General features: G+C 37.3%; 1 protein-coding gene across 6 annotated transcripts in view; it reads right to left on the bottom strand.

The window, feature by feature from the left end:
• DMD (dystrophin) overlaps positions 1-19,853 on the bottom strand; it is a 2,143,628-nt gene that overhangs the window by 701,941 nt on the left and 1,421,834 nt on the right. For all 6 annotated transcript variants that reach the window (XM_033109718.1, XM_033109734.1, XM_033109713.1 and 3 more), the window contains exon 49: positions 8,050-8,151. In XM_033109718.1, coding sequence (XP_032965609.1) covers positions 8,050-8,151 — 102 coding nt within the window. The remainder of the gene's footprint in view (positions 1-8,049; positions 8,152-19,853) is intronic.

Below are 19,853 nucleotides of genomic sequence, written 5' to 3'. Positions count from 1 at the left end.
AAATGAACACAAAACAAGTCACAGAAAATAAACAAGCTTGAGATAAGGCTACTCCAGAGACAAGTTTGGAATGAGACAAAGACAAGGCCACTCTGCCATAAGAAAAATGACTAATATGAGGCACTGTTCTTTAACAGTGACAGCTCTTCCCTCTTTTAATCCCCTCACCTTCTAGATAAAAATTAAGACACCCCATCACCACATTGTGTCTTTACTTAATTTTAAATTTTATTTATTTTATTTTCAATTACAGTTGACATTCAATATTGTATTAGTTTCAGCTGTATAGCATAGTGGTTAGACATTCATATAATTTATGAAGTCATATCCCAATTAGTCTAGTACCCACCTGGCACTATACATAGTTATTACAATATTATTGTCTGCATTCCCTATGCTATACTATTCACACTATGCTGTACTAATCACACATTCCTGTGAGTATTTTGTAACTCACAATTTGTACATCTTAATCCCTTCACCTTTTTCACCCAGCCCCCTAAACCTCCTTCCCATCTGCTAATCATCAGTTTGTTCTCTATCTATGAGTCTGTTTCTGTTTTTTTTTTTCCTGGTGTGTTTATTTTGTTCCTTAAATTCCACATATAAGTGAGATCATATGGCATTTGTCTTTCTCTGTCTGATTTATTTCATTTAGCATATTACCCTCTAGGTTCATCCATGTTGTTGCAAATGAAAATATTTCATTTTTAATGGCAGAGTAATACTCCATTGTATAAATGTACCACCTCTTCTTTATCCAATCATTTATTGATAGGCACTTAGGTTGCATCCGTATCTTGGCTATTGTAGATAGCTCTGCAGTGAACATAGGGGTGCATATATCTTTTCAAATTAGTGTTCTGGATTTCTTTGGCTAAATATCCAGAACTGGAATTACTGCGTCATAAGGTAGTTCTATTTTTAATTTTTTGAGGAATCTCCAAACTGTTTTCCATTGTGGCTGCACCAACTTGCAAACCCTTCAACAGTGCATGAGGGTTCCCACCAAGCCAATTAAGCCAATTAAATCCAAACAAGCCAATTTAAAAAATGGGCAGAGGACCTGAATAGACATTTCTCCAAAGAGGACATACAGATGGCTAATAGACATATGAGAAGGTGCTCAATGTCACTAATCATCAGAGAAATGCAAAGTAAAACCACAATGAGCTATCACCTCACACCCATCAGAATGGTTGTCATCAACTGTGCTATACACCTGAAGCTGAAGCTGAATAATATTGAATGGTCACAGGATATGGAGTACAGCATAGAGAATAGAGTCAATGGAATTGTAACAGCTATATACAAAGTCAGAGGAGTAGTAGATTGGGGGAGGGGATTGTTACTTTGTGAGGGGTGTAAATGTCTATTACATTGTTTTGTACACCTGAAAATAATTAGAAAAAAAAGAAAAAAAAGAATGACTGCATCAATAAATCAAAAACCCAGTTTTGGCGAGGATGTGGAGAAAAGGGAACCACACTGACTGATAGCATCTAATCCAGAAATGGCTTCCACTTTCCTAATTTCTCCTTAGAATCATCTAGCCAGCCAAACTCTGTGAGCAGCTCTTTCCAATGCCCTCTTATTGAGATGCTCCACAGTCTCTTTGGGAAGCTTTCTCCCTTGCTGCAGTAAGCTAAAGAATCCTAAGTTTTTGATTATTGGTATGCCCCTAATTGTCTTTGGACAGAGAGCTTTAACAGCATCTTATGGGCGATTCAAACAATGCCATATTCCACATAACTTAGGAGGAAGATGGTGACCCCTAAAATTCTGGAATATACACATGAAGAGTGTGAATCAACTTACTTCATAAAATGTAAATGTGGCAAAAGCAATTTTCTAATCATTGTGTTATCTTATAAACTGTGAGAGTTCAAACGTGGAAGTGATACTCAATGAAGAAATAAAATATAATTAGACATTTGGCAATCTCATCCATATTCCTAAATGTTGATATCTACAAGTTGCTCAAAAATCTATTGTAAGTTTTATTCTCTCAGTGGGAAAGTGAGGGCTCTCCTTATATTCAAGCATATGTGATTAGCATTTAATCAACCGACCTGTCATCGTATAAGACTTTTTCCTCAGTTGTAAAGATAACTTGTATTTTTTAAAAATGAAATTCTGCTACTCATGTATTAATCAATTATAAAATCTCTAATATTGTTTCTTTCTGTAATTCTTCTTCCAACTTTTCCTATCATCATTGACATGGAAAGTGTGCTCACCGCATGTCAGTCAAACTGGACCTATACATTTTGGGGGACTGACTTATGTCTGTTATCTCTCTATTGATTTCTGATATTACAAGAGAAAACAAGCTACACCAGGTAAATTAGATCATATGCCTGTAGATAATTTATAAAATCCAAATACTGTCATAATTATATTTAATTGGGCAATGCTTTGACCAAGGAGATATCACTCAACCTGCTATACCACATATAAATCTTCAGTCACATTTCTGTTGTGAATAATATATTAAAAATTATCAGACAAAAATATAAACCCTAAGGAAGTTTTTAGAAATGTTATGATGTTGATGTTGGCAGTAGAACAAACTTGTTGAGAAAAAAAATTAAACAGCTTAATCTAGTTAATTAACAACAAAACAGCTGGGAAAATGAAACATCCCTGGTTATGACTGACTATAATTGAAAATGACTAATGATGCTGTCATTTTGCAGCTTATATCTGAGGAAATGATGCCTAGAAGGTTATAATTGCTCTCTTGACCATTTGTCTACAGCAATTATTTTGTGTTAAAGGTTGTAGTGGAAACCTTGGGCCAAATACAGAATGCTCCGAACAACTACTTTTTCTGCTACATTTCAAAATAATTCAAAAGTAGTAATAAAACATACTCTTAGATTCATGTGAGCAAATTTTTTTTGATAATCTAAAAGCAAGGCAAAGCAACTTGTTTCATCTTATCACTTCAGCAAATAACCAAGACTTTTAAAATTTCATTAATCCTCTCGAGTTCTAATATATGAGAAGTGATATAAGTATTTTAAAATACATACACACACTTTAAAAAATTTAACAGAAACAGTAGTGCTCGAAGTTAAAGAATGAGTATGAACAGAAGAAAATGTCATCTAAATGCTTAAGTTCAAGAGTTAAAAATATTAAAAAGCAAATAACAAATGCCTTATTATGTTTTTGCATTTGTCAATATTGTTGTGCCTGATGAAAGATGTTTTTGTTGCTTTCAAACTGCTAAACTGGGTGCTACTGAGGAACTAGTCACTCTGTAGAAAATGGAACCTATTAAATGATTTAATCAATAGTGTTATTGCAAAATATTTTACCAAAGGTATAACTTAAACAAATGTTAAACAATTTATCTAACTTATCCAATCAATATTCAACAATTTCTCAAGTTAAGATGAACAAACAATATATAAATCAAATGAAATAAAAGTATTTGTATGTGTGTGGTGTGTGGGGAGGAAGGAAAAGAGGAAGGGAAGGAGGAAGGGAGGAAAAGAGGGAGGGAGGGAGGAAAAGTGGAAGAGGGGGAAAGAGGGGGAAGCAAAACAAAGATGCTTCTATCTTTGATCATACTATTCTGAGATTTTTCCAGTAATTTTGCATCAGAGATCTAGCGCTATATTTATGTCACTAGTAGTATTTATGTCTCATAATATATATTTGGCCTTTAATAGGAAGTCCTCAAAGAAAATAAAGAAGAAGTTGGTTAGTCAGGGATGACAAAACAAACAAACAAACAAACAAAAAAACAAACCCCAAAACTGAAATTTCACCTTCTTTGAAAATTAAAGAAATCCTAGAGAAGTTGATGAAATGAAGAAAAAGGGGAAAAAAATAACTGAACATGGATGAGCCCGGGTCCCAAATCGGACTCAGCTTGGGAGGTGAGCACAGGAGCTGAACAGACAGGTTGTCTGATACAGAATGTGGAGGTGCCAATAGACAGTTAATTTCCTAAGCAACAGAATCATTCCTCCATGTGTCTTTAATTAAAATGTCTGCAAGCAGTAGATGCACTAATTATCCATTTAAATACTCACTCTTATATACACATTGTGAAGGATTTGCATTTTCTTTTTTAAGAATATCACTTTCTCCTTCGTAATTGTTACAATCTCAAAATATATCTCCCCCTCAAAACAAAACCAAATTTCTTTCATGAAAATGTACTGCAGGCTACTGGGACCCTTTTCACTTCTTTGAAGGGGTGAGAAATCTGACAGTTAAGGAGAAAAGGCATTAGGAAGAGCATAACTTAAAAATTTTGATATACAAAATCAAAGTTGAAAATAGGCTTTGTTTATGTGCTATCAGAGCAATGGATCACGCTTCAGAAAAAGCATCCCTAATCTTTAAAAAGAAGTTTTTGATCCATGCAGAGATTTAAAATAGTTGCCATAGTTTATAACCTTCTTTGCTGGGTTTCATGTTCTAAACTGTGAGGTCATTTTGGAGCCTCTATTGTTTCAGGCTACCACAAGCCCCCGATAATGTTCAAGTGTTTCCAAGGTCACGGCTTATATCAAAAGTTTCATGTGAATCAACTATTCTCCACACCCCCAACCTCCCACATCAATCTTGCCCATTTGTTACTATAACTTGATATGTTTAATCTTCTCCAAACCCAAGAGATAAATGGTAGAACAGGAATGAGTTTTTACTTAAGCTTGGCTTCTCCCGAATGAGTTGACTTGAGAGGAAATAGGGAAGAAGGGAATGAGAAAAGAAGGAAAGAAAGAAGAGAGCTAACTCTACAAATGGTTTTCAGGGATGCGAAAGTTAATACCTCCTTGCTTTTTGTTTGATTTCATAAAGGTAATTCCCTTTTTACATCATTAATGTGACAGTAGAAAGCAGATATGCTCAGACATGGCAGATTCTAGTTCTGATCTCAAAGTGGCCCAGGAGTTCAGGGTATGAGTGGTGGTGTGATAAATTAAGATCAACTGGTGGATGGTTTACATACAACGAAAATAAAAATTTCTTCCTTGACCTTCAATTAAGACTTTTCCTTCTTTTTTTTTTTTTTTTTTTTTTTTTTTTACAAAGTCTCAAAAGTAAAAGTCAATTTCCCTTGCCCGAGGGGATATATCAGCAAAAATATTACTAAAGGTAATGTCTGCAAACTTACTACCTATGTTTTCTTCTAGGAGTTTTATGGTTTCAGCTCTTACATTTAAGTCTTTAATCCAGTTCGAATCCATTCTTGTGTATGGTGTAAGGAGGTATACCCCCTTGGGCACAGGAAAAACAGAAAAAATAAACATATGGGATTACATCAAACCAAAAAAGTATTTTTACAGCTAGGAAACCATCAATTAAACAAAAAGATAACCTACTGAACGGGAGAAGACATTTGCCAGTGATACATCTATTAAGAGGTTAATATCCAAAATTTATAAAAACCTGATACAACTCAACACCAAAACACCCCCTAAACAAACCAATTAAATAAATGGGTAGAGGACATGAAGAGGCATTTCTCTAAAGAGGACATACAGATGGCTAACTGACATATGAAAAAGTGCTCAACATCACTAATCATTAGAGAAATGCAAATAAAAACCATAATGAGATACCACCTCACTCGTGTCAGAATGGCTATCATCAATAAATCAACAAACAAGTATTGGAGAGGTTGTGGAGAAAAAGGAACCCTTATGAACTGTGGGTGGGATTGCCACTATGGAAAATAGTATGGAGGTATCTCAAGAAATTGAAAATGGAACTACCTTATGACCCAGAAATTCCACTCTTGGGTATCTATCCACAGAAATCCAAAACACTAATTCGAAAATATATACGCACCCCTATGCTTATTGCAGCACTATTCACAATAGCCAAGATATGGAAACAACTGAAATGCCCATCAGTAGACGACTGGATTAAGAAACTGTGGTACATTTACATAATGGAGTATTACTCGGCCACAAAGTAGAATGAAATTTTACCATTTGCAATGATATGGATGGACGTAGAGAATATTATGCTAACTGAAATAAGCCAGACTGAGAAGGACAAATACCATATGATCTCACTTATTTGTGGAATCTAAAGAACAGAATAAATGAGCAAACTAAACAGAAACAGTCTCAGAGATATAGAGAAAAAACTGACAGTTGCTAGATGGGAGGGGGTAGGGATGGGGGAGAAGGTGAAGGGATTAAAAAGTACAAATTAGTAGCCACAATATTGCCACGGGGATGTGAAATACAGTATGGGGAATATATAATGTTGCAAAGATTATGTAGGGTGCCAGGTGGGCACTGGACTGATCAGGGGGATCATTTCATAGACTGTGTAGATGCCTGACCACTGCGCCGTACACCTGAAGCTGAAGCTGAATAATATTGAAAGTCAACCAGAATTAAATATATATATATATATATATATATATATATATATATATAGTCACAGGATGCGGAGTACAGCATAGGCAATAGAGTCAATAGAATTGTAACAGCTATATACAAAGTCAGAGGGGTAGTAGATTGGGGGTGGGGGGTTATCACTTTGTGAGGGGTGCAAATGTGTAACTATTACATTGTTTGTACATCTGAAACTAATAATAGTAATAATAATAATAATAATAGTAAAAGCCAACTTAAATGTACATTTGTAATCTGTAACAATTGTACCAAACCCTGAGAGGATCAAAGAACAGTAGACAGAGGGGACCTACGAAATGGTCCATTTGACAGAAAGATGTCTGCTTGGGGACTGGCTTTCTTTAGAGCATCAACAGACACCCTGAAATTTGCTGCGTTCAGGACCTTCTGGAACTCTCCAACCTGAATAATGAATAGACAGCTACTTTATGAAAATTATACCAGGCTTGGAACTGGATTCCAATTATTATTATTTTTTCAGATGTTAGGAGTGAGGCAACGTATTCCTGAATAAATGCCTACTGATATCTACAGAGAAATCTGTGCCTTTCAATATCTGGTGTTTAGATATTGCATTTAGGCTAAAACTTTAAATTCACCTAAAGAAAAGCCCCCTGTAAACTGTGAGGAAAACACACAATTTTCTAGACATGACGCTTGGGCCAAGCATAAGCAGTGACCTTAGAGACAGAGTCTAAGTCATGGTGATGTTGTTTGTGAGGACAAACTAGTTCTGTATGATGAGGTTATTGACCTGCACTATTTTAGAGCAGTTTTAAACATGAGGGTCAGGCTCACTGAATCTCAGCCTGCAACATTAGCTAGAGAAACCAGGACTGATCAATAAACAGCCACCATTACAAGCTTGCAGGAACCTTCATCATAATGGAAGCCATTATAATTTTGGTCAGGTACAGAAAATAAGGTAATACCTAATGTCTATCTATCACTGGACTCTCATTTGCAAATGGAAGCCATTGTTTAGCTAGTTTTGAAAACTGAGCTGGCTTTCCATTTCTCTCCTCATGTAACAGCCTGCGAATGCATGTGTCCTAGACTTCAAAATGCACAGGAGGAAGGGAAAGAAGTAGAAAGCTTTCTTCCACAACAGCTTTTTCACCAAAGAGAGAAGCAATTACATGACATTTCACTAAACATTCTTGACCCAGTAAAATACTGAAGCCCAAATGCCGATTCCTGTTTCATAATAAGAAAGAGCAACAGAGAAAAGAAAGGTCATGGACCATATTGAGATTCTTTACAGCTGTTGGAGACAGACAGTATGATGCAGTAGCTTGATTTGAATTAAGCCAAACAATCTGAAAAGCATCAAGGCTGGCAAGCAAAGCGATAAAGCCTCACAGAATTTAATCTACCTTGAAGGTGGGACTACTTTTTGTATCGTTAGCAGCGCACCAGGACAGAAATGAGTCCGTTAATGCAATGACTCGTTAATAGCCTTAAGATCACAATATATAAACAGGATATGTTGATCAAAAAGGCAGGTTTGCCTCCGCTATTGCAGTATGGCCAAAATTTCTTTACAAGTTATTTCATTGATTATAAATAGACCACGTCCATGGCAAATATAGAACAGGGGAAGCATAACCCATTACGAGGTAATGGATTTTGCTAGAGGTTGCTTCATTACCTTCACTGGCTGAGTGGCTGGTTTTTCCTTGTACAAACGCTGCCCTTTAGACAAAATCCCTTCCACATCCGGCTGTTTAGCTTGAACTGCTACTTCAGTTTCCTGGGGAAAAGAACACATAGAGTGCACATTAACTTCACAGTTAGCAACAAAATTACTAAATTTAACTATATCCTTGGAGACTCCACATGTATAGCAGATCAATTTCTGCAGGGTACATAGGGGCACAAACAAGTAGCTTTTAATTCAGAGAAAAGAAATACAAGTCTTTGTGAAACACACTAAAGTTTTAAAAATGTATCAAAAATCTAAAATTATACTGTAATACTACTGGGTATATAGAAAAACAGACATTAACTTTCTGTTTGTCAAAAAAGTAAAATGCCATAATGAAAAGTATGATTCATGAATAGGAGTAATATGGATAAATACTATTGTTAGCATCAATAATCTCAGTAATCCTAATGTTCATTTCACTTTACAAAATTCTTATTTAACAGGATTTTCTTTGGGGCTTTGGATCCAAAATTTTGTTTTGAAATAGAAAGCAAATAATTCTTTCCACATCATTGTCAAAATCATTAAGTTTCTTTCCAAAGAGCAAACACCTAAAGCACAGTATCAAGGCTTATTAACGATGAAGCAGTGCAAATAAACCCGAGAAATGATAAAATCATTTAAGAAACTTAAACATTTGTTTTTCCTTAGTTGGCAAGGACTGAAGTATGACAAAACAAAACAAAAACAAACAGGGAAAAACCTTGTTTAGATATGTGAATATAAAGTGCTTTGTTACTGGCTGCTGTCTAGCTCTCTTGAAGAGAGAACAAAAGAAATGTGCATACATTGAAGCTGAAGGAAGTGAAGTTAAATATTACAGAAGACTTTCTGGATGGAACACTTGTTAAACACTAGGATAGAGTATCGATTAATCAATGTCAGGCGTCAGTCAGGGCCTGGGCAATCTTCCCCAGATAGCAACTCCTGATTAATCCATCTCTCTCTTCCTCCCTCTCCTACCCTGTAGCCTCCCAGCACTGCTGTGTGTACGTGTCTTTATGTCACTGTTTCCTTTATATACTGTGTTTGTATCTGTTCTCTCTCAGCCCATCGGAGCTGGGAGTCCTCTGAAACCAAACTACTATAATCATATATGACACAGCGGGGTATCTTGCAATTTATGGGCGCTCAGCATAAACTCATGAGAGCCATTATTTCTTCAGTTCTTATCATAAATACCAGTGGGACGTAGGCACTTAGGTTAAAAGTGTCCATGATATTAAGTCCATAAGACTAACCCTGTGCCTTACTGGGTATCTGTGCAAAACACACACACACACACACACACACACACACACTCACCAACTTCAGGGACAATAATTATGAAAGAAACAAACCTAAAATTATAAGTATTAATTCATTTGCTATGATAAAGAATTCTAAAAGTAATTTAAAAAATCTTGCAAAATGTTAACAAGGGCAAATTCAGAGTGCACTTTGCGAGGGTTGGATATTTCTTTCTTCCTTTAAAATTGTTTGTAAGTGTACCCAGTGTAAATTCTGTATCTTCAGAAAATGACCACAAACAGTCAATAATTTTACCAACGTTTCAGGTATGCAGACAGATGATTAACACTAACACCTTTCTTTCCCTGTCCCTACTCTTCAGTTGAAGACACATAGTTCCGAAGATCACAAAAAATTGGTGCTACTATTCAGAAGGCACTAGCACATAGACAGGCTTAGGAGACTGCATTTGGTATTACAAGGAATCTCCTTACAAAATGAACATAAAGATCTTAATTCATGAAATTTTCATTGGCAAACAACATGGCTGACATTAGGGCAGCCCAGATATTAGAGCTCTGAGTTCTAAGCAGGTGTTTGCTAGATGAACTGAGGAAAAGGTGGCATGCCACGTGATATGTCCATGTTTTGCACCTGCAGAAAGTAAAATATTCCTTCAGGCTACCAAATTTGCCCTAGATTTAGTCTGCTGATGAATGAGCATTAGAAAGTCACAATGTTTCCTTTATATAAATGTTTCCTATTAGTATGTCCTTCCATCACCGTGATTGTCATCTCTTCATCCTACAATGAGATAATGAAGAGTTTAAGTACTGGATGAGACTTACACTTGGTCGTACAGAAAGAAAGCGATGGGGGAGAGAAACCAGGTTCATCTCTAAATTCTTCGTGGTTACTTCTCCTTGGTACTTTTTTAGTGAACTAGATCTCTAATTACATGCACCTTTGAAAAATCACTTTAGAAAGACCATTTTGAAGATAAAATTCTATCATTTACCTCACACTTATTTGCAGTGTGAATTCATTAATTAAAAGATAGGTCAGTATTCAGGGTCAAATATTATTGCTTGAAGGGTCAACTGTAGTATATCCAATTAAATTCACTTAAATATCCTTTAGTACATTTTTCTTAAATTACTATGAAAAAATACACTATAAGAAGCTGATAATCATCCTGAAAAACGGAATTATGCATGAAATCAATCTTAATATTTTGATATCCCTCTATGCAATTGAAACATAATGTGGAAAAATTGAAAAGGAAAGCAAAACACACAAACAAAAATGCCCAGCCAAGCCCCATGTCTGTGCAAAGATGAGAAAATGCTGCTGAAATCCTTAGGTGTGCTAAAAATGACAACACACTGCTATAATGATATTAACTGCTATAGTAATATTAACTAACGAGAGCTGCTAAAAGTGTACTATGTGTCAAACACTGTGTTTCATACAGTTTTTTAAATTTAAATTTCATCTTTTAAATATTTTTTTAATTTTTCAATTACAGTTGACATACAGTATTATATTAGTTTCAGGTGTACAACATAGTGATTAGACATTTATATAACTTACGAAGTGATCACCCTATAAATCTAATACCCATCTGACACTGTACACTGTTACAACAATATTATTGACTATATTCCTCATTCTGTACTTTATATCCCCGTGACTATTTAGCTACCAATTTGCACTTCTTAACCCTTTCCCCTTTTTCACCCATTCCCTACAAACCCCCTCCCATATGGCAACTCTCAAAATGTTCTCTTTACCTGTGTTTGTTTCTGTTTTGTTTGTTCACTTATTTTGTTCTTTATATTCCACATATAAGTAAAATCATACGCGTATGGCATTTGTCTTTCTCTGTCTGACTTACTCCACTCAGCACAGTAACCCCTAGGTCCATCCATGTTGTTGCAGATGGCAAGATTTCATTATTTTTTATGGCCGAGTAATATTCCATTGTATATATGTACCACCTCCTCTTTATCAATTCATCCATTGATGGACACCCAGGTTGACTACATATCTTGGCCTTTGTAAATAATGCTGCAATGAACATATCGATGCACATGTCCCTTCAAAGTTGTGTTCTGGGTTTGTTCAGATAAATACCAAGAAGTGGGATTACTGGGTCCTTGTCTCTTGCTATCGCTTTGGTTTTAAAGTCTATTTCGTCTGGTATAAGTATCACTACCCAAGCTTTTTGTTTGTTTGTTTCCATTTTCATAAAGTATTTTTTTCCATCCCTTTACTTTCAGTCTTTCAATATGAAGTGATTCTCTTGTAGGAAGCATACGTAAGGGTCTTGTTTTCTTATCCATTCAGTCAGCCTATGACTTTTGATAGGAGCATTTAATCTATTTATTTAAAGTAATTGGTGACAGATTACCATATGTAGTTATTGCCATTTTATTATTCTTATTTTTGATCTTTTTTTCTTCTTCTTAAATAAGGCCCTTTAACATTTCTTGTAATACAGGTTTGGTGGTGATAAACTCCTTTAGCTTTTCTTGTTTGGGAAGCTCTTTTCTGTCCTTCAATTCTAAATGATAGCTTTGCTGGGTAGAGTAATCTTGGTTGTAGGTCCATTCTTTTCACCACTTTGAATATTTCGTGCTAATCCCTTCTAGTTTATAAAGTTTCTCTTGAGAAATCAGCTAACAGTTTTATGGGAGCTCCCTTGTAAGTAACTAACTGCTTTTCTCTTTCTGCTTTTAAGATTCTCTCTTTGTCTATGAACTTTGGCATTTTAATTATGATGTGTCTTGGTGTAGGCCTCTTTCAGTTCATTTTGTTTGGGACTCTTTGTGCTTCCTGGGCTTGTATGTCTTTTTCCTTCACGAGGTTAGGGAAGTTTTCTGTCATTATTTCTTCAAATAGGTTTTCAATTCCTTGCGCTCTCTCTTCTCCTTCCAGTACCCCTATGATGCAAATGTTGGTATGCTTGATGTTGTTCCAGAGGCCCCTTAAACTATCCTTATTATTTTGGATTGTTTTTGCTTTTTGCTCTTCTGGTTAGGTGTTTTCTGCTATCTTATCTTCTAAGTTGCTGATTCGATCCTCTGCTTCACCCAAACTACTGTTGATTCCCTTTAATGTATTCTTTTTTTTTTTTTTTTTTTTTTTTTTTTTTAATATTTTTTTATTTTTTTAATTTATTGGGGTGACAATTGTTAGTAGAATTACATAGATTTCAGTTGTGCAATTCTGAATCACATCATCCATAAATCACACTGTGTGTTCACCACCCAGAGACAGCTCCCCTTCCATCACCGTACATTTGATCCCCCTCACCCTCATCCCCCACCCCCCAACCCCCTTACGCTCTGGTAACCACCAAATTACGTTCCCCAGATTAATTTTCAAACCCCGTGGCCATCCTGTGGTCACCGACTGCCCTCCAATCCCCTCACCCTCCCCCCCACCCCCCACTCCCCCCGCCCATCTAGCAACCCTCAGTTTTTCCTCATTGTCTCCCAGTTTCTGATTAGTTCATTCACTTATTCTTTTCTTTAGAATCCGCAAATAAGTGAGATCATATGGAACTTATCTTTCTCTGTCTGACTTATTTCACTTAACATAATGTATTCTTTATATTAGCTATTGTAGTCTTCATTTCTGACTTTTTTTTTATGTTTTCTATCTCCATTTTTATGTTTCCTATCTCTGTATTGCAGTTCTCACTGAGATCACTGAGCATCCTTATAATCCATGTTTTGAACTCTGCATCTGACAGATTGCTTGACTCCCTTTGTAGTTCTTTTTCTGGAGCTTTGACCTGTTCTTTTCTTTGGGACATGTTTGTCTCCCCATTTTGGCTGCCTCCCTGTGTTTGTTTCTATGTATTAAATAGAGTTGCTATGTCTCCTGGTCTTAGTAGAGTGGCCTTATGTAGTAGGTGTGCTGTGAGACCCAGTGGTGCAGTCTCCCTTGTCACCTGAGCTAGGTACTGCAGGTGTGTGCCTTCGGTGGGTTGTGTGTGTCCTCCTGTTGTAGTTGAGCCTTGGTTTCTGTTTGGATGTCAATGGGAGGGATTGGGCTTCAGGCTGACTGGTTGTGAGGACTGGCCATGACTACAGTGGTGGTACTGTTGTGCAGGGGCTGATCCTACAGATCAAGATTCACTTTAGCAGGACTCTGGTATCTGCTCAGTCTGCCCTTTGGGGGTGTGGTCTATGGAGGCAGCTGGGTACTACTCTGGCTGGGCAGGTTTACTAGCCCCATGGCCGCCTGGGAGGGTCCTGCCACAGGCCACGTGTAGCTGTAGCCTGTGCCCTCCCAACGACACCTAGAATGAGCCACAAAGCAATCCACAGATGGCCGCCACTTGCCTTGGGCCTGGAGGTACCTAGGAGAGACTAAGCTGGAAAGCGAGTCTTGCTGCCACTAGTGCCTGGCTTGGGCCTATTTAGCAAGAGGTACAGGGCACACTGAGGGCAGATGCTACTTGTTTGGAGTTTGATTTTAGGAAAGTCTACAGCATGAACCAAGATAGGTCGTTTATATGGAAAAGCCATTGGAAGCAGCTTGGGTGGACCTACAAGTTGGGAGTGGTGAAGTTTCAGGGAATCACCAGGGTGAACAATGTCAGCTAGGTTGATAGAGATTCAGATATTGCACCTGCCTGTGTTTGCATGCGTGGTGTGGGGAAGGCTCAACAAAGGGCTTCTGCCAACACTTCTGTCTAGGTGAAAGCTGCCCCTCTAGTCCTCATCCTGTAGCCAAACAACTCAATTCTTCCCCATGTGTCCCTGGCACCTTTCAAGCTGCTGCCCCAGTGCTGGAGTTCAGAGCGAGTCCATCAACAAGCAAGTTCATGAGCAGGCCCTCGAAGAGGAATGCCTGGGACTGTATCCACCCTCCATCTTACTCAGCCATAATCTCCACTGGTTTCCACAATCAGAAGTTATAGGAACTTTTCTTCCTGGCACTGGAATCGTGGGTGTGGAGGCTGGTGTGGGGCTGGGTCCCCTTGCTCTTCAGAAGGTACCTCTACAGCCGAGATATCCCTCCTGATTTTTAACAGTTATATGTGGGTGTGGGACCAGGCTGTTCTACATCTCTGCCCCTCATCCCAGACTCCATGTGGCTTCTTCTGTATGTCCTTAGTTGTAGGACTTCTGTTCAGCTAGACCTTAGGTGATTCTCAATCCGTTTCATACATTTTTTTCCTCACACATTCCTACAAAAAGGGTATGAGGGATATTAGGTCAGCTTGTCCAAGACGACATAGCTTGCAAGTGGCAGAGTTGAGATTATAACTAAGAAGTGTGAGCCACTAAACCTCCATTTCATCCCTTACTCTACTGTGCAGCGTGTGTATGTGTGCACGTGCTAAAATTGGCAGTCATATTTCTTAACATTATGTTAATTTTTTATCCTCTTTTTAAACTCCAATACACTCTAAATTTCCTCCCAGGGCATAATTGAGAGAAAAATCCTATCTCTTCCCACAAAAAGGAAATAAATTCTTACATTGCCTTTAAAATGCTCCAAGGGTGTCTTTTGGTGGGTTTATGATTGTCAAACTGATGATATACATGTCAGAGATTTGTTCTGAGTAAATCTTTTACCTCACAAATGGCCTCACATCTTTATATGATTTAAGATAAAGTGAAGGAGGTCACTACTAAAATGGAAACATAGCTAATTATAGTGGCCAGTTTTTGTAAGTAGAAAGTGTTCAACTTCAAAGAACATTCACACAAGAAAGTCTTCATGGAATTTCAACCAAAAAACTCACTTCTAATAATAGAACATTTCCATGTAGGCTTTTTTCCTGTCTTATTCTTAATATATCCCTTGCAATATAAGATTGTGCACCAAGAGTTAAGACCCTTATAATGTGACCAGAGTTTCATTTTCATCATAGTATTGATAGTTCACTACAATCTCATGCATGATTTTAAAAAAATAGCTTTGTATTAATTAGGTAATAGGAAGTAAACCTTCACTGATATTCACTAGAAGACTACCATGGTGTATTTTTAAATGCAACCCTGATAGGTTTTTGAAATGGAGTTACTCTCTAAGCACCGTTAGTCTTACCTATTTCTTATTAAACAGTATTACTAATATTGGGGAGTTGCTGGTCTGACAAGCAACGAAGCAATGCTTAGTGATGAAAACAGACTAAACAACACCTCTGAGGGTGAAAGTGGCAATTCATATGCAAGTTAATATATACTTGCATTTTCTAAGAATTGATTCATTAAATATTTCTAATTAAATATTAGGTTGATGGTGTGCATGTGTTTTTTAAACTATAAATTTGAAGTTCATAAGGATAGTATAACAGATACATTTTGCCTTGTTTTCCTTCTTTATTTTAAATTTATTTACATTTCCATCATTTTACCTATTGCTAACCTTAGAATACATGAATATATATGTATATATGTGTGTATATATACATCACAATACAAAGAAGATATAAACTGCCTTTTGATGTATGTTACAACATTCATTCATTCATTCACTTATTGACAAATATTTATTGAGTATTTACTATATTTCAAAATCTTGGCTAGGAATTGCAAATACTCTGAGGCCTAAGGCAGTCCCTTCAACGATCACATATTAAACTTAGAGTGCACCAGGTACACCGACCAGCAAGGTGCAACGTACAATGGAGCACAGAGACGGAACTGATCAGTTCTGTGTTTGAGGGACAACAGAGGGTGGGAACAAGCCTCATGGGGGAAGAAAGCCTTAAGCAAATGCTTAGAACAGAAGCAGATCATTCATTGGGTGGACAATGGGATCGATGACAGAAAATATTGCAAGAGCAAATCTGGATTATGGAAGATAGAAGCCAGAGGCAGCATGGAGATCTCATGTGGGGGAATGAGAAGAAATGGTGCAGGAGGACAAGGCAAGAAGCAGAGGGAAAAGGGAACTTTTATACCACCCTCAGGACCTTCGTGGAGAAGCTACAAAAGAGTTTTAAACAAAAGAATGACACTTCGTATTCTAATTGATGGGCTAAAAATGGACATATATGATTATATGAGTAGAGAGATAGACATAAGATTTACTATTAATGCATGGTTTTCGATTCATCGCTGAATGGGGTAAATATGCTGCAACTGAAAACAAATTCAAGAAAAAAATGACAACTTTTTCCTTAACAAACGTAAGTGCCCATTACCTAATTTTTCCTATTTATAAAGAGTATTTCCTACCAGTCGGCTACTTTGTCTTATAAAGAGTATTTCCTACCAGTCGGCTACTTTGTCAACAACCACAATCAATAGTTCTTCCACCAAATCTAAGGTATCACAGATTGTAAGAACCACTATATTTTATGAACTACTAAGAAAGTTGAAAATAAAAGCTTTTAGACTTTGTAGACATTATTGTGGGATACATCTCAATTTCAGAGATGTTGAAATGTAAAGAAAAAATGCATTTTAGAATCAATAAAATTCTAAGATATTTGTGTTCTGTGATTGTTTAATAGTTCATTATTATATTCTGACTTTGTGAATACAGCTGCCGTGCGAAAGAATACACTTTCCTCACCATTGACTTTGGGCTTGAACATTTTCTTCATTTTGATCAATGGAATGTGGGCAGAAGTAACTGTATCACAGTTCTGAGCAGGGTCTTTAATGGCAGTTCAAGATTTGCTAGTATCTCCCTGTCTTCCACAATGAGAGGATAATGTACTATATAGGAACTACTCTTTCAGCCTGAGTTCTAGAATGAGAAGACATTTGGAGCAGATCCACAGTCCAGAATGAAAAAACCTGAACTTGACCTATAGTATGGAGAAAGCTGCAGCTGATTTGCAGACACGTGACTGAATAATACATGTTTGTTTCATAAATCACTGAGATTTGGGGGTTGTTTGTTACTGCAGCAAGTACTGACGATTATAGCATTAGAGTGAGACAAACAATCAAACAAACCAAAGCTATATGGCTTCCTGGGATGACAAAAACAAAGCAAGCCTTTCAAATAAATGTGCCCTGGTCACATCTATGGAGTGCACCATCTCTCATTCCACATACAAACTGTTTGCTAAAAAGGGTAGCAAGAAACGAAAAATGAAATGGAATCAATTTGTGTTAGAGCCTGACTTCTCTGTCTTAGATTGTCAGGCCGACTCTGACAAATGAAGGCTGATGGATGGAAAAACACAACATTGTGCAGTTGAGTTTCTTTCTCTTTTCCCTCATGCTGGGTGACTGTTCTTTTATTTATCTACAATTAGGTTTGCTAGACCACAGCAACGCAGCTTTTCTTCACTGTAACTGCATGCCGTTAAGTACATGCCAAGTTGATTGACAAAGAATGACAGGTTCTCTCTTTCCATTCTGAGCTAATCAAGGGCAGCTCACCAAAGGGAGGCTTTTTTCCCTGATTTAGAGATTTATGGATTTCAAAAATAATCTGCTCAAATATACAAAGTATAATGCTGTATTGATTTTTTAAAGTGGTAAATGTTATAAAACCAAAAAGATATAATCTACCAAGGTACATACTTAAAAAGTTCAAGGCCAATAAAAGAGTGGAGATAGGTGTGACCATCAAGATCATCACGACTGACATCCAGAAGCCACTCTCAGAAGCCCTCCACTCATACAGGAGTTTCAAAGTCTTTTTGGTAGAATTCTTTTTTTTCCCAAATTTTTTATTGGGGAACAGCGTGTTTTTCCAGGGCCCATCAGCTCCAAGTCAAGTCGTTTTCCTTCAATCTAGTTGTGGAGGGCGCAGCTCAGCTCCAAGTCCAGTCGCCGTTTTCAATCTTTAGTTGCAGGGGGCGCAGCCCACCATCCCATGTGGGAATTGAACCGGCAACCTTGTTGTTGAGAGCCTGTGCTCTAACCAACTGAGCCATTGGGCCGCCCCTTGGCCAAATTCTTTTGGTAAACAAAATCTTACCCCCAAACCCCCAACATATTAATTTATTCAGTAAATATTTACTGAATATAAGAGCACATATTATGTTCTAAATACTGTTTAGGTACTGGATATACAACTGTGAATAAAACAGACAAAATTTTCCTATTTGTGTGAAGTTTACACTCTAATGGGGACAATGGGCAATGAAATAGAAATTATGGTACATCAGAGGGTGAAAAGTGCTAAAGAGAAAAAAGAAATCAAGCATCATGTAGAGACAGGAGAGATATGTTTGGGGTAAAGGAAGATGGGAGGAGGATATTTGAGGAAGTACCTGCAGGGAAAGTCTTACTGAGAAGGTGGCATTTGAATAAAGATTAGGAGGAAGTGAGGGAATGAATCAAGTAGCTATAGCAGGGAAGAACAATCCATGGAGAGGAAACAGCAAGTGCAAAGGCCCTGGGGCAGAAGTGTGCCTGGCAACTACAATTAAAAAAAATAAGAAAACCAGGGTGAATGGAAGCTAGTGAGCAAGGGGAGAGTAGCAGGAAGCAAATCAGAGAGTTTGGGGAGGGTAGGTCCTGCAGGGCAGCTGTGTGAGGACTTTAGCTGATACTGAGTAAGATTAAGAACCATAGGAAGGTTGTCAGCAGAGAAGAGATGCGAGTTGACTTATTTTTTAATACATCATTCTGGCTGCTGTGTTAAGATTAGACTGAAGGAATGTAGAGAACAGATAATAATGAGGAGATTCCCAAGGGAGTTATTTAAATATACCTTGCTCTGAGGGAAGTACTTGTTTGTGGTAACCTGATACAGTTACTCTGAAAACCTTTACACGTACAGTTCTTAAAATGAGGACTAAATCTCTGATCTGGTTTAATAGCAACAAAGGACACTGCTTTAAGAAGAGTCATTTGTGGGGGCGGCTGGTTAGCTCAGTTGGTTAGAGCATGGTGCTCTTACTGTGTTTTCCCGAAAATAAGACCTAGCCAGACAATCAGCTCTAATACGTCTTTTGGGGCAAAAATTAATATGACCCGGTCTTATTTTACTATAAGGCCAGGTCTTATATAATATAATATAAGACCGGGTCTAATATTAATTTTTGCTCCAAAAGACGCATTAAGAGCTGATTGTCCGGCTAGGTCTTATTTTTGGAGAAACACGGTAACAAGGTTGCCGGTTCGATCCCCACATGGGCCACTGTGAGCTGCGCCCTCCACAACTAGACTGAAACAATTACTTGACTTAGAATTGATGGGTCCTGGAAAAACACACTTAAAATAAATACAAGTTTTTTTTTTTTTAAAGAAAATAATCTTTAAAAAGAAAAAAAAAAAGAGGAGTCATTTGTTGAAACTGGTGCTTTCACTACGTTCCTAAGTCCTTAGTGGTAAAGAGTGTGGGCTCTTGAGCCTGGCTATCTAAGTTCTAATTCTGGCATGACTTGATTACTTGCAACAGAAATCATATGGCCCATAAATCCTAAAATATGTTCTAAAACCTTTGCTATCTGTCCATTTACAGAAAAAGCTAGCCAACGTCTGATCTAGAGAAATGGTTAAGTTTGAGATTTGTGGCTCTAAAAACCTTCAGGCTTCACCAATCTGTATTCCCAACAACATGGATGGATCTTGAGA

The sequence above is a fragment of the Rhinolophus ferrumequinum genome, chromosome X (assembly GCF_004115265.2).
Source record: "Rhinolophus ferrumequinum isolate MPI-CBG mRhiFer1 chromosome X, mRhiFer1_v1.p, whole genome shotgun sequence".
Lineage (NCBI taxonomy): Eukaryota > Metazoa > Chordata > Mammalia > Chiroptera > Rhinolophidae > Rhinolophus > Rhinolophus ferrumequinum.
Note: the sequence above shows the minus strand (reverse complement) of the source record. Positions and strands in the feature narration are given on the sequence as shown.